The 15,211-nt window shown below is 36.7% G+C and overlaps 2 protein-coding genes across 3 annotated transcripts in view; both read left to right on the top strand.

The window, feature by feature from the left end:
• Window positions 1–3,507, top strand: part of LOC127495352 (P2Y purinoceptor 14-like) — an 85,811-nt gene extending 82,304 nt beyond the window's left edge. For both annotated transcript variants that reach the window (XM_051862149.1, XM_051862147.1), the window contains exon 3: window positions 1,654–3,507. In XM_051862149.1, coding sequence (XP_051718109.1) covers window positions 1,654–2,350 — 697 coding nt within the window. In that variant the 3' untranslated portion in view covers window positions 2,351–3,507. The remainder of the gene's footprint in view (window positions 1–1,653) is intronic.
• A 5,693-nt stretch (window positions 3,508–9,200) lies between these two features.
• On the top strand, window positions 9,201–15,192 carry gpr171 (G protein-coupled receptor 171). The gene is made up of 2 exons (XM_051862170.1): window positions 9,201–9,426; window positions 12,414–15,192. The coding sequence occupies exon 2, from the start codon at window positions 12,708–12,710 to the stop codon at window positions 13,656–13,658; it is 951 nt and encodes a 316-aa protein (XP_051718130.1). The 5' UTR covers window positions 9,201–9,426; window positions 12,414–12,707; the 3' UTR covers window positions 13,659–15,192.
• The last annotated feature ends 19 nt before the right edge of the window (window positions 15,193–15,211 follow it).

Raw genomic sequence — 15,211 nt, 5'->3', positions numbered from 1 at the left:
GCAAATCGACTTGTGCCAAAAGAGTAATCTCTGACCTGACGCATGACATATTGACGAACGCAGAAGAGCAGAGGACAGAGCAAAACAAAACACTGGTCATGAATTAGAAGTCTAAAATGATCATTTTTAAAGAGAAATGCTGGAGGATTTCAATATAAGAGAGGAGGAGCTTAAGTTTGTTGCCCAGCCCTATTTTTTTAAACCGTGAGAGTCTAAACTTACGCTACTAATTTGGTATGCGTATGTCCACCGGAAGCTAGTTATTTGAATTTCTAAAGTTTTAAATATGGATATTACAAAAAACACACTTCACTTCACTTCGCTTCGCTTCAAAGTTACCATACTTGGCTACACTTCACTTCAAAGTTACCATACTTGGCTACACTTCACTTCACTACACTACACAAACTACACTTCACTTCACTTCACTTCAAAGTTACCATAAATGGCTACACTTCACTTCAAAGTTACCATACTTGGCTCTACTTCACTTCACTTCAATGTTACCATACTTGGCTACACTTCACTTCACTTTAAAGTTACCATAATTGGCTGCACTTCACTTCAAAGTTACCATACTTGCCTACACTTCACTTCAAAGTTACCATAAATGGCTACACTTCACTTCACTTTAAAGTTACCATAATTGGCTGCACTTCACTTCACTTCACTTCACTTCACTTCACTTCAAAGGAACTGGGAGCAGGCAAGAACTATGACAACAGATGAGTAACTATGGAAATTAACAAGGATCTAGAGCACAGGCAAACAGAAACAGGGAAAACTGGGAAACGGGGTCACAAACAGTCACTGAACTAAAACACAACGAAACAACATAACTGACAGTTATGTTTAGTTCTGTTCAGTGTGATTGTCAGTTATGTTATGTTTCATTGTGTTTTAGTTCAGTTGAATAGTTATTCTGTTCACATGTTATCTTATTATCTTCTGTGTATTTATACTCCCTGTTCTGTTCAGTTCTTTGTCTTGTCTCGTAAATGCTTTGTGGTTGTTTCTCCTGTGTTTCCCTGAGTTTTTTTCCTACCTGTACCATGAGTTCTGAATTAAAGACTGTTTTAGTGATATTTTCGCCTTTGTGCGTTTCTATTGTTCTATTGTGTTCTATTGTTCTATTTTTTTTTTTTTTTTTTTATATTACTTACACCAATTTTTAATGGTAGTGTATCAGTTTCCACACAAATATTAATCGGTACAACTATTTTCAACATTGATAAATATAATAAATGTTTTTTGAGCAGCAAATCATCATATTAAGAATGATTTTTGAAGGATCGTGTGACACTGAAGACTGGAGTAATGATGCAGAAAATTCAGCTTTGGTCACAGTTCATTTCAATTATAATAATATTTCACAATATTAAACTTTTTACTGTATTTTAAATCAAATAAATGCAGCCTTGGTGTGCAGAAGAGACTTATTTCAAAAACATTAAACATTCTTAATTATTCCAAACTTTATGGTACTTTACAAATAATGTGTGTGCAATTTTTTATTATTAAATTTAAACTCTTTCTCACTTCCAAGGCATGATACTACAGCTTTCTTCAGAAATAAACATATATAATTCCAAGCATGAACACATATTAGATAATAAAAAAGAATAATAATAATAAAATGATATTTTACTACAGATACCTGAAGATTGTCCGGCCATTGGAGACTCATGCTCTGCAGACAGTTCGTACCGCCCGCCACATATCTGCAGCTACTTGGCTCTCACTCTTAGCCATGTCTTCCATCTACTTGATCCTCTTTCTCCTGACCTCCTGGAATCTTGATCAAAAGCCTGATAAAATTGGCTGTGAGGCTTTACACAGTCCTCAGCTCAGTTTGGTCTACAAAATCACTCACAGTGTGTCCATGGTAATCTTCACTTTTGTGCTGGTGTCTCTGATTGCTCTTTACTGGGGAACTTTACAAAAGGTCAGAAAAGCTCAGTTGTCCACACAGACCACATCCAGCAACAATAAGTTCAGAAAGTCTAAGCGCAACATGCTAGTTCTAGTGGTTGTTTTTTGTGTGTGCTTTGTGCCCTATCATCTGGTGAGACTGCCTTATGCATTTATCAAACTTCAGACGAAAAACTGCACAGCCCAAGCATTCTACGTCCTGAAGGAGCTGACTGTCCTACTATCAGTTCTAAATGCTTGTTTGGATCCATTTATATACTTCATATTCTGCAAGGCTTTCAGAGCCCAGCTGAACCTCAGGAAGGACAAAGATTCGCTTAAAGACAGTGATGACAGAGGACAGCAAAGGCGAATGAGCAACATGTTGAGCTACATTGAGACAAAGATATCCACGCTCAGACGTGAAAGTGTCATTTAACACAAAAATTCCCAGGAAGGATGACAATTTTCCTAGTAAACAATGAGAAAATGTGTGCAATGTACATGAAGGCTCATTAAATTGCATGCAATGTAATATAGCAATTCATCTTAAAAGCATGCCCATCTTCGGATTTGTCCTTTTCTCTTGCACAACATTTAATTTTCAGTTTCACTGTCACTAGATTACAGAATGAAAATGATCTAATAGTGAATTTGTTGCTAGAAATTAAAGCTGCAGTCCTGAACTTTTTTTGGTTAAAAATTATCCAAAATCAATTTGTGACTGACAGCAAACATTAGATTCATCCGTGCTGAGGAGCCGTGCCGATGCTCAACCCACGTAAAGATGATAATTCCGCAAATAACTGCAATTGCAGGTTTCAAACAGAGATGGCGACAAAGGGGCAAAACTTACGGACTGCAGCTTTAACGTTGAAGATTCATCCCTAACTGATACTTTCAAGGATGCATTAAATTGATCAAAAGTGACACTAAAGATATTTATTGTATAATATTACAAAACAATCAGAAATGTTTCTTGAAAACTGGAGTAATGATGCTGAAAATTCAGCTTATATATATATATATATATATATATATATATATATAAATTATATTAAAGCTATATATATTAAATTGTAATAATATTTCACAAAATATTAGTGTTTTACTGTATTTTTGATCAAATAAATGCAGCCTTGGTGTAAGCATATAAGAGCCTTCTTTCAAAAAAAAAAAAAAAAAAAAAAATCGGTAATGCTTTAGTATAGGGAACATGTATTCACTATTAACTATGACTTTTCCCTCAATAAACTCCTATTTTACTGCTTATTAATAGTTAGTAATGTAGTTGTTAAGTTTAGGTATTGGGTAGGATTAAGAATGTAGAATATGGTCATGCAGAATAAGGCATTAATATGTGCTTAATAATTACTAATAAACAGCCAATATTCTAGTAATATGCATGCTAATAAGCAACTAGTTAAAAGACCCTAAAATAAAGTGTTACCAAAAAATCTTACTGACCTCAAAACCTTGGAATAATGGTGTATTTAATATTGGTATTGGAGATGATATGATTTGTGGACATGTAACTTGCTTGCTATGGAAAAATACAGCATTTAAAATGAATAATTGCATAATAATAAAATATTAAAGCTGTTTGTTTGTTTGTTTGTTTTAGCTTAAAAGATCAGTTTTATTGTTACTTGTTGTTTACTTTAATCAGGGGTTCAAGTGTGAAGCGCTGAAACCCTATTGCAATTGTTAAAATTTCCAAGGATCAGCATTCTCCCCTAAAAGTGATTAGGCAGACCAAACCATAAGTCGTAGAGACTTGAAACTTTGAGGGCTGGTAGTACTCACACCATCTTCAACATCAGCCAGGATCGGCCCGATCGGCCTGACGGGGGCGCTACAGCGGTGAAAAATACGAAATCGCTCATAACTCCTGAACCGCTTAGCCATGAGTATTTTTTTCACAGTCAAATGCACAGCCTTGCAAAGCATACTACACTTGACTTGTATGTGTACACAGGCGTTCTACACATGCGCAGTTTTGAGCAATCAATTACAACCCATGTAAATATATTTGTATTTTTTCATGCTAGAGTTGTACAAATGAGGGGATTTTCTAACCTCTTCGCACAATCTCTTGTCTATGTAGGCCTCTATTGTCTCTGTAGATTGCATGCGTTCCGGTTTGTTCTGTTTATGCAGGTTTTCTTTTACTACTAGTGATGTTACGTTCTTGAACGAATCGTTCTTTTTGAACAAATCTTTTACGTGAATGAATCGTTCTTGTTCACGCAGTCCACTGACTCATATGTCTCGTTCACTGAAATTCCTCCCTCCACAGCAGCGCGGCGCTATTAGCAGCGAGCGCATGCACAGCTCTGTGGTTTGTTTCATCCTATCAAAGAAATGACTAAACATCGAGCCAATAGCGTTCGAGTATGAGATGTGACGGAGCATGTGATTTGTTGAATTCAGTGAACGAATACGCCCTTCACTGACCAAGATGCTTTTGAGTCTGAGAGTTGAAAATTCACCGACTTGAAAATTTGCATGCAGTTTCTTTGTCCGAGGTGCCAGGATTGTCCATGAGAACACTAACGTATCTCAAAAAACGTGTCCGTCATCAGCCAATTAAGTTTGAACAGCTATCAGACAAGGTTAACGGATGCCGATCGGAACAAAACTCGCTGGGCCTGTTTGACTCCTGGCTCTAGAGGACTGTGAGAAATTCTAAATAAATCGGCCACTGGGGGGCGCCTTCACATTTTTCATGTGCTTAAAGGATTGTGTATCTTGCGATTTTTTACACACGCCCACAAAATTTATACCACATTGTAGAACTCCTCATTCTGAGCAACTTTGCCTCTAGGACTGCTGCTGTCCATCGAATTGTTTGTTAAATATTGGAGATTATTTCAAAAAACAACTTTGGCGAACTAGTCCTAGGCTTTTGGCTCAACCTCAATAACTGTTAAAAACCTTTAAAAACATATATTTCCTATGGTAAATTGCCTGTATTGGCTGTAAATGGTCTTTTCCATCTATGATTGAGGTGGTTAGGGTTAAGGTTAGGGTTGCTAAATAAAACATAATACCTTTTTATGCATGTGCTTAAAAGCCTTAAAGTGCTTGAACCCCAATAATTGCTGCTTGCAGCTATATTTCCTTATTGCATTTTTATTTTAAAAAAGGAACTGTGGATTTATTTTGAAAATAATAAAGCAATGGTTAATTATGGTGGGAAAACACTTTGAAATTACTTGTTTGTTTTTTTAAATGTCTTGCCCTTTGGAAGTATTGTATCTTGAGAACAAGAAGTGAACCGATTTGAAACAGCTTCCTTAATGGTAGCATTACATGTTGATAATATATCTGCTGGAAGGTCAAACGATTTGACCAGGTAATAATGTAAAAAACTGCATATGCAAAACATAAATATTACTGTTAATTCATTGTTTTGTTTTTTCTATAATTTCTACTACTGGGCTTTGGATGTGACGTGCCAGTGTACACATTTGTTGCGTCCCAATTCAGAGGCTGCATCTTTCGAAGGGTGCATTTGAAGGGCGACTCCATCACCACGGTGCAACCAAGGCTGTCCCAATTCGAAGGCTTGTTCAAATGCAGCCTCCAAATGCGTCCTTCTTTTCCTGTGCAATGAAGAGTACAACAGATGGATCCTTCATGGCCTTGCCTACCCCAGAATTCATTGCGCGCCAATGACGACAGGATTTAAATGAGAGAAATTGCCGAATTACACTTATAAATGTAAATATTGGGTTTCAACTTACTTAAATAAACTATATTGCCAAAAGTATTGGGACATCCCTCCAAATCATTGAATTCAGGTGTTCCAATCACTTCCATGGCCACAGGTGTATAAAATCAAGCACCTAGGCATCCAGACTGCTTCTACAAACATTTGTGAAAGAATGGGTCGCTCTCAGGAGCTCAGTGAATTCAAGCGTGGTACTGTGATAGGTTGCCACCTGTGCAATAAGTCCATTCCTGAAATTTCCTCACTACTAAATATTCCACGGTCAACTGTTAGTGGTATCATAACAAAGTGGAAGCAATTGGGAACAACAGCAACAATAGCATGCTGAGGCGCACAGTGCGCAGAAGTCGCCAACTTTCTGTAGAGTTAATACCAACAGACCTCCAAACTTCATGTGGCCTTCAGATTAGCTCAAGAACAGTGCGTAGAGAGCTTCATGGAATGGGTTTCCATGGCTGAGCAGCTGCATCCAAGCTTTACATCACCAAGTGCAATGCAAAGTGTTGAATGCAGTGGTGTAAAGCATGTCGCCACTGGACTCTAGAGCAGTGGAGACGTGTTCTCTGGAGTGACGAATCACGCTTCTCTGTCTGGCGATCCGATAGACGAGTCTGGGTTTGGCGGTTGCCAGGAGAATGGTACTTACCTGACTGCATTCGAGCGGAGACTGCGAGCCAGGCCTTCTCGTCCAACATGAGTGCCTGACCACACAAATGCGCTTCTAGAAGAATGGTAAAAAAATCCCATAAACACACTCCTAAACCTTGTGGAAAGCCTTCCCAGAAGAGTTGCAGCTGTAATAGCTCCAAAGGGTGGGCCAACTCCATATTAAACCCTATGGATTAAGAATGGGATGTCATTAAAGTTCATGTGCACATAAAGGCAGGCGTCCCAAAACTTTTGGCAATATAGTGTATCTAATGATACAGACCGTCCCATATAACAACACTCGGTCCGACCTTCGTGGCCCTTGAAGGTGTGGCCTTTGAAGTCCGAGTCCTTCGAAGGATGCAGCCTCTGAATTGGGACACAAAATGCTGCCAAGATAGGAGAGCATCAAGGCACGTCTGAATCAATTAGCTTCACTTCTGGTCTCCTAAGATACCTTCATCTGATTGATTTTTGAAGGCAGCATAGATGTATTCTTCGATAGCTGCAGGTCGGAGTAATGGGCGTGCTGAAAGGAGGCGTGCCAAAGGTGAATTGCTACAACAGAAACTAACCCCTTACCCTGAAGCCAAAAATGTCCCGAAATGGTGCTGACATCTTGCGCTAATTACATTGTTGGGAGCCCGAGTCTCCGCAGTAGCGAGCGTGAAGTGGAGCTGCAGTATCAAGGTTCCGTCCACGCTCTCGCAAAATCAATTGCAAGCACACGCCCTGTACTTTTATAAAAGTAACCTGACTGCTCCAATTTTGATGTCTGCTGATTGTAGTACAACTGAAGGCTTGTTAAAATAAGGTAAATACAACTACCAACCACATAGTCATATTTAAAAAGTAACACATATTAATATATTGTATTAGGGCTGGGAAATATTATCACAATTTTTTTTCCCATATCAGTCGGTATCGATATTTATCACAAAATCATTTACCATTAATGAGGAAAGAAATGTTTTCCACATATTTGTTAGACCTTGAGAATGAATGTAAAGATAACTTGTTTGCTCCGCAGAGTAAGCTACCTTTTAATTTATGGCCCCATGAAATCCATTATATTTTTCCCTAAATTCTGTGTTTTCCATTTTATTTTTTCTGGATTCCATATAGTTTTATGATTTAATACAAATTTATCATCAAAAAGTAGTGTCTAATTAAATGAATTAATAAAACTTTAACAATTTAATCAATCTTTTAAAATCTTTTTTATCAAATGAGATGCTGCAAAACTGAACTGTATAAATTAAAACATGGGTGAAAAAATATTTTGGTTGTATGATATTTTATATATATATATATATATATATATATATATATATATATATATATATATTATTACTTTAAGAATTACATTTTAGTATACAATAGCAATATATTTCTGTCATAATTTCAAGTTAAACCAAACTTTTATTTTGACATTTTGCCGTGAAGGCTATTTGATGGTATTTGCTGCTATGTTCTCTTGTTTGCAACCCTGATTAGTTCTTTATTGTTCCCTCAGGTGTTTCTTGTTTCTTTGTCATCTTGTTTAGATTCCCTGTGTGTATATATAGCCATGTGTTTTAGTCAGTCTTTGTGAGTCATTGCCTTTGCTGTTTGCTTTCCTGTTCAGGATTATGTTCCCACTCCATGACTGGATTATCTTTGTTTATGTTTTTCTTTAATAAACTTTTGCTGCATTTAGATCCTCGCCTCACCTTGTCCTTTCCGCTGCTGTTGCACAGCGACTCAACAAAAGATGGATCGAGATGCAAAGTCAGACCACAAGATGAACTCAGCAGGTATTATCTGGGACACGTTGAGCAAACTTTGTTCCATTTTTCAAAATGGCCGTAGTATTGAGTATTTTGTGGAGGAGTTCCTTTTTTTATAGCTACCTCATGCCTGGTGAACAAACAACAATGGAGACAGAGAACTACAAAATAAGAGTCCAAGACAGATGCAGGGAACCCAGGCAGGGATTGTCACAGTAGCTTCACTTCCTTTCTTCTGAGATACCTTCATCTGATCGATTTTTGAAGGCAGCATAGATGTATCCTTAGCTGCCTATCCCGGTTGGTGGTCAAAATAAAATATAATAAACTGATTTTAAGTGAAAAACAATTTAATTTCACAGAATCAACTTTTTTGAGAGGTCTGTAAAGAAGCAGAGCCTTAAAATTATTGGTGAACCAAGCCATATTCTTCATAAGGTGTATGCCCTTGGGGGTAACTTACAGGTTACCAAACTGTAAGTTGAATTGGTATGAATTCTTTAAATTATTGAACAACAAGTAATGATTGGTGTGTGGGTGGGTGAGGGTAGATGTGTAATATGTTGGGTACTGTGTAATGTCTTAGGTGTAGATATAGTGTATTATTAGAATTGTGTATGGCATTTGAAAATGTTTTGTGTTGTAAGGATGAAGTGTAACTGTATGGAAGATTGTTGTGTGTTGACCTGCTCTCTCGATTGCCCAAGAATAAATGAATAAAGGATAAATGAACTAACTAACTAACTTGACTTAACACCAACAAAAAAATGTTATGGGTTAGATCAAGACCGTTGGTGAGGACAGTTGAATGGAAGGACATTTTCATTCAGGTTTGCACATAAAAAGAATGGTTACTAACCAGGAACATGGTTGGGAACCCCCTACTCTAGACCTTGTGTTTTAGTTTTAGTTTTTTTTGTTCCACTGACCTATGTCTCGCATTTTTAACAGCAAAAAAGCATTCCGTGTGAACAGGCCATAACAGTGCAACTTTAATGTTTTACATGTTAAATGAAAAGTCAAAAGCACCTGTCTTTCAAACCAGGAAGTGACAGCCCAGAGAGCACATGCAAACGAGTGCGAACAGTCTTTATAGACTAGTGGTTTGTGGTTGTCTAGAGACAGCGAATCTGGAAAGTTTGGGTTTCCGCTGCGTCAGTGCACAACGTGCTTTCCTTCATTGGCTGATATAATTAAAACCAAACCGTAAGAGTCGAGGAAACTGGATTTGCAAAGTAGCTGAGCCAATACAGAAACTATCTAAGTAGCTGTTTGGGTTGCTCAACAAGACCGACGTACAGCAAGAGAGCAAAAACACATTATTCCACCGTCTGATGCGATGTCTCTGGGGAGTACGACGAGGTAAGTTCTGAAATTCTAATTCTGATATGAAGCGCCATGTGTCTGTCTCTTCTCGTCGGAGATTTTAAGCATTTGATAAGTTGGAGGTCTCCAAAAATGTTAATTTGAGGACTGACCTTTAATATGTACTCAAAGTAAAGAGTAAAATATGTACAGCCTGGAGAGACAGGTATGGGTAATGGCATAAAAATGTCCTTTAATGAATGCAGCAATGACGAATATGTAAGCTATGTGTTGAACTTATTAAAAAGTCTAATATAACATAATAGAACAATAGTTTGAATCAAAACAAATATATAATATCTGTCACACTTGTTTAGGGTCCAGTTCTCACTATTAACTAACTATTAACTATGACTTTTACCTCAATAAACTCCTAATTACTGCTTTTTAATAGTTAGTAAGGTAGTTGTTAAGTTTAGGTATTGGGTAGGATTATGGGATGTAGAATATGTTCATGCAGAATATGTGCTTTATAAGTACTAACAAACAGCCAATATTTCTTGTAATATGCATGCTAAAAAACAGCTAGTTAATAGTGAGAATTGGACCCTAAAATATTAAATTATTTCATAATAGACATAAATTCCAAGTTCCACCTCTAGTTTATTGGCCATAAATGTAGATGAGTTCCCTTTTCAGCGCATTAACTGACCACAATCTGACTCACTTCCCTAAATAATATGTATGCAGACTATTCAAGGTTTCTCTCTTTTATCACCATTTGCAGAATATGCCAAAAAGGTTTTGGTTAGTCAAAATGATATAAAAATGTCCCAAAATGATATAAAATAATCCAGTATAAATTTGTATTTTCAAATGATGAGTGTTGAGAAAAAGACATAATTTATTCATTTTAATCTGTTTGGAATCCACTGGTCCACAAGAACCAAACAAGATGTATTGCAGTTGTGGATTAGTTTGAGAAAGACACAGATTTGGCCAAGTTGTATTTTTTCCCCATGAAATGATAATGTTGCGGTTAGTGCTTAGACTTGAAGAAGACCGAATAAGCACTCTGACTATCAGCAATATGTGCTTTAGGCATTTAAGGCATTGTGTGTTTAAATAGTGATCTCTCGAGTGCAACTGGTATTGAAAAATGTAAAATAAATTATATTTGATGTTTCAAGTCAAGTCACCTTTATTTATATAGCGCTTTTTACAATGTAGATTGTGTCAAAGCAGCTTTACATTGATAACTGGTACATTGTTTGGCTGCACAGCAGCTCTTAAAGAATAGTGTCAATGCAGGCAGATCAAAAGCACTGTTGAATATCAAATGTCAAGTCAAGTGTCCCCAACTAAGCAAGCCAGAGGCGACAGCGGCAAGGAACCCAAACTCCATCAGGTGTCATATTTATAAATGTACAATTAAGGCTTTATTACCACAAGACCCCTTTCAATTAAAATGATATACTTTAAGAACTGCCAATTGTTGTATTATTAATATTTAAGTAGATATGATATAAGCATGAGTTCATTTGCTACCCTATTGGGTACTGATATTGATTGATTGATATTGAAGCTGACCTCAAAGCAGCAGCTTCGCTTGAACTTGCAATGTTAAAGGATTAGTTCACTTCAGAAGTAAAATTTCCTGATAATTTACTCACCCCCATGTCATCCAAGATGTTTATGTCTTTCTTACTTCAGTCGAAAAGAATGTTTTAGAGGAAAACATTCCAGGATTTTTCTGCATATAGTGGACTTCACTGGGGTACAACGGGTTGAAGGTCCATTTTGCAGTTTCAGTGCAGCTTCAAAGGGCTCTACACAATCCCAGACGAGGAATAAGGGTCTTATCTAGCAAAACGATCTGTCATTTTCTAAAAAAAAAAAAAAAAAAAATGTATATACTTTTTTTAATCACAAATGCTCATCTTGCACATCTTGCACTGACAGAGTTTTCCGCCCTACCGCGGTACTTCTGCCTACGTCACGTGTGACCTTTCCAACATGATTACGTAATGCGTGGCACATCGCAGAGCAGTGCATGATGAGCATTAAAGTATATACATTTTTATTTTTTTAGAAAATGACCGATCGTTTTACTAGATAAGACCCTTATTCCTCGTCTGGGATTGTGTAGATCCTTTGAAGCTGCACTGAAACTGTAATTTGGGCCTTCAACCTGTTGTACCCTGGTGAAGTCCACTATATGGAGAAAAATCCTGGAATTTTTTCCTCAAAAACCTTAATTTCTTTTCAACTGAAGAAAGAAAGACATAAACATCTTGGATGACATGGGGGTGAGTAAATTATCAGGAAATTTTAATTCTGAAGTGAACTAATCCTTTAACATACCTGCTTGCTGTATATAATTCTGAATATTTTTTAATATTTCTTTTGTTTCTTATGTAAAAAAAAATAAATAAATAATAATTCACAGTTACAATTTTATAATTTTATCTTATGGGGGTGTCCCTTAACTTTTATGGGACCTTCTTATAAGACCCCTCAGTAACTGCTTTTATGGATGTTGAGGACAAGATTGTTTAAGTTTAAGTTGACTGGCATGTGGTCTAAACTTACTGGTAACACTTTAAAGTAAAGGTCCCATTAGTTCATGTTAGTTAATGCACTGACTACTATTAAATAACAAAGAGCAATTCATTTGTTACAGTATTTATTAATCTTTGTTAACGTTATACAACTGTTCACTGTTAGTTCATGTTAGCTCAGGGCCATTAAATAATAGGTGTACAGACACATCTTTTGACTTTAATCATGTATTAGTACATTTTGAAATTAACGTGAACTAAGATTAATAAATGCTTTAAAAGAATTTTTGTTATTAGTCCAAGTACAATACAAGTTGTTATCAAGCAAACTAGTACTTTACACTGCATCTGGATGTGTAAGCGTAATCTAAGTGTAAGCATGTTCATATATTCATATAAACAGTTCATATATTACTGTGAACATCATTCGGACAGGAACCGGGGGGAAAATACTTATATGTTTTTCTTTTTGTCTCTTTCCAGGATTTCTATATGACATTTACTATCTGATGCTGATAGGTGACATCATATCTTTGTGCGAACAAAACAGGAAAATGTTTTTGCATGCTTGAAGAGGGGACTTACCACTTCCTCCTCCAATACCTTTTACTTTCTGGCGAAGTGAAAAACCAAACTGTTTTCAAATGTACTTGTTATTCTCGGTGTCTGACAAGAGTTAGACACGTGAAGAAAAGGAGAACTAAACAGTATTAATTCGATAAACTTGATTTGATATATTTAGGCCTAGTTTAGAGTTTACACAGTCCAGATCCAAAAATGGGGAGTCCAAATACAAGCATCTGCGTGGTCAACGACAACATGGTGCCCTTCGCCACAATCTACATCCTCATCTTCCTGATTGGAATGGCTACCAGCATGGTGGCACTGTGGGCCTTCATAACCAGCCGAAGTGCTAAAAAGTGCATTAATGTTTACTTCATCAATCTTCTGACGTCCGACTTCCTCCTCATGCTGGCGTTACCCGTCAAGATTGCTAAAGATCTGGGCAATGAATCGAAGAGTTTGACCATCTTTCATTGCCAAGTGAGTTCGCCACTCATCTACATCAACTTGTACGCATCCATTATCTTTCTAGCTTTTGTTAGCGTTCAGCGCTACCTCCAGATCACTCGCAGCTCCAAACTGCTGCGATTGCAGGAAGTGGGATTTGCGATTCTGATGTCATCGGTGGTCTGGTTCCTTGTGCTCTTCATCAATGTGCCCAACATGGCCATCCCCATCAAAGAAAACATTGAAGACAAAGTTGGGCTAACATGTTCTGACTTAAAAGATGATTTGGGCAAGCACTGGCATGCATTGTCTGTATTTCTGGGCATGGCTATCTTCTTCAATGCTTCAGTAGCTGTGCTTTTGTCCAACGGCCTGGTCTTGAAGCAGCTTTGGGGTCGCCGTGAATGTGACCCTGAGGAACAGGCTAGTGCCCGACATGCCTTCATAAACATTGGGTTGGTGACCTTGGCTTACGTGGTGTGCTTCGTGCCGTACCACGCCGTGCGTATGCCTTACACTTTTACGCAGATGGACGTCATCACTGAATGCACGTGGAAGAAGAATCTCTTCCTGGCCAAAGAGTCTACTCTACTTCTTGCCATCCTACACCTGTGCTTTGATCCTGTGCTGTACTTTGTCATCTGCCGTGCATTCAGGCATCAGATCACAAAGGCCTTCTCAAACATACGCACCGTTCCAAATGCAGATCCAGAGTGAAAATTCCATCAGAGGAGAGTTATGGACTTAGTATCAGTGCAAAATCCTTTGTTGAATGTAGGGTGAAGAAAGTTTCTTGATGAACTGCAGATTGGTGATGTAGGAAAAGCAAAAAAGCTGAACAAAGCAGAAGACCGAAGTCTGGGGGAAAGAAGAATGTACAAAGACCTTTGGCCAAAAATGGCAAAAAATGTCAGTTGAAAAAGTCGTTGCAATACAAGTTAATGGAACTCTATAATTTAAACTTAAGTCTTCTAATATAACTACAGAAGATGGACTGTGCAATGATGCTCAAATGTGGATTATACAATGATGTTTGTACTGTATGTTTATGTTTGTGTGTGTGTGTGTGTGGGGGGGGGGGATGGGGGGGGTCATTATGGGGACATTTTTTGGTCCCCATGAGGAAAACAGATCATAAATCATACAGAATGATGTTCTTTGAAAATGTAAAAATGCAGAAAGTTCTAAAAATCATTATGTCTATGGGAATTCCCCATAAAACATGAAAACCCAACGTGTGTGTGTGTGTACACAGGTTTCAGTTACATAGTGAAAGATTATGACAACCAACTAGTGATCACATTTTACTGGTTTTTATTTAAATCTAGTGTTTTGAACATGTTTCTGTGATGGGTCGGTTAAGCCATAGAAAATATCACCTGATATAAATTATTCATTTAATTTTTTATTTTTGGTGGTTTTGTCTTGCAAAGTGGGGAAAAGGGTGGGTAATGGGACTGTGAAAGGGCCAAGAGGGACTTGAACTTGCATCATCCAAAGGGTGACAGCGCTACAGGCTAACAGCTCAATCATGAATTTAATTTAATTAATTAAAAATTTAAATAACTAATTTAATTTTTTTTTTTAAGTTTTAACTATGTAAGCATTGATCATTCAGTGAATAAATTGTATTCCACATCCAAAATTCCTGAAAAAACAATAAACAATAAAAACAATAAATTAAGCATGTTAACTCTTTTAAATTTATATATATATATGTATATATATATATATATATATATATATATATATATATATATATATATATATATATATATATATATATATATAAATCAATGTTACAACAACAGTTAATAATGTCCCTCTCTTGTCTCTCTCTTATCTCTTATTTGATTGATGATCTTTTTGTTTGCATTTTCAGTTACCTTATTATTCCCAGAAATGAGTGAAAGAGGGTCAATCGATGTCAGTTCTCTGTGAGTCACGTCTCTGATGATATGACTGTCAGAAAAACTGTAGCGTAGGATGAGTTAAAAGGTTATGTGAAAACATGGACATGGAAAGAATGTTTTTTTTTTTTGTTTTGTTTTTTTCTGTGTGTGTGTAGGCTATATATACAAGCTAACAAGCATTATGTTTGTTAATGTTAGTAAGTAAAATATAATTGTTCATCGTTCATGTTATTTCAAATGCATTAACTAACTTTAACAAATGCAACTTTTAAAAAAAGAAATGTATTAGTAAATGTTGAAATTAACTTTGACTAAGATTAATAAATGCTGTAGAAGTACTTATTATTTTTAGTTCAT

This window comes from Ctenopharyngodon idella, chromosome 15 (genome assembly GCF_019924925.1).
Source record: "Ctenopharyngodon idella isolate HZGC_01 chromosome 15, HZGC01, whole genome shotgun sequence".
NCBI classification, from domain to species: Eukaryota; Metazoa; Chordata; class Actinopteri; order Cypriniformes; family Xenocyprididae; genus Ctenopharyngodon; species Ctenopharyngodon idella.
This window is presented reverse-complemented; position numbering and strand designations above follow the sequence as displayed.

What these genes read in the sequence shown, in the direction of transcription:
- gpr171 (XM_051862170.1), top strand. Translation starts at nt 12,708, where the DNA reads ATGGGGAGTCCAAATACAAGCATCTGCGTGGTCAACGACAACATGGTG.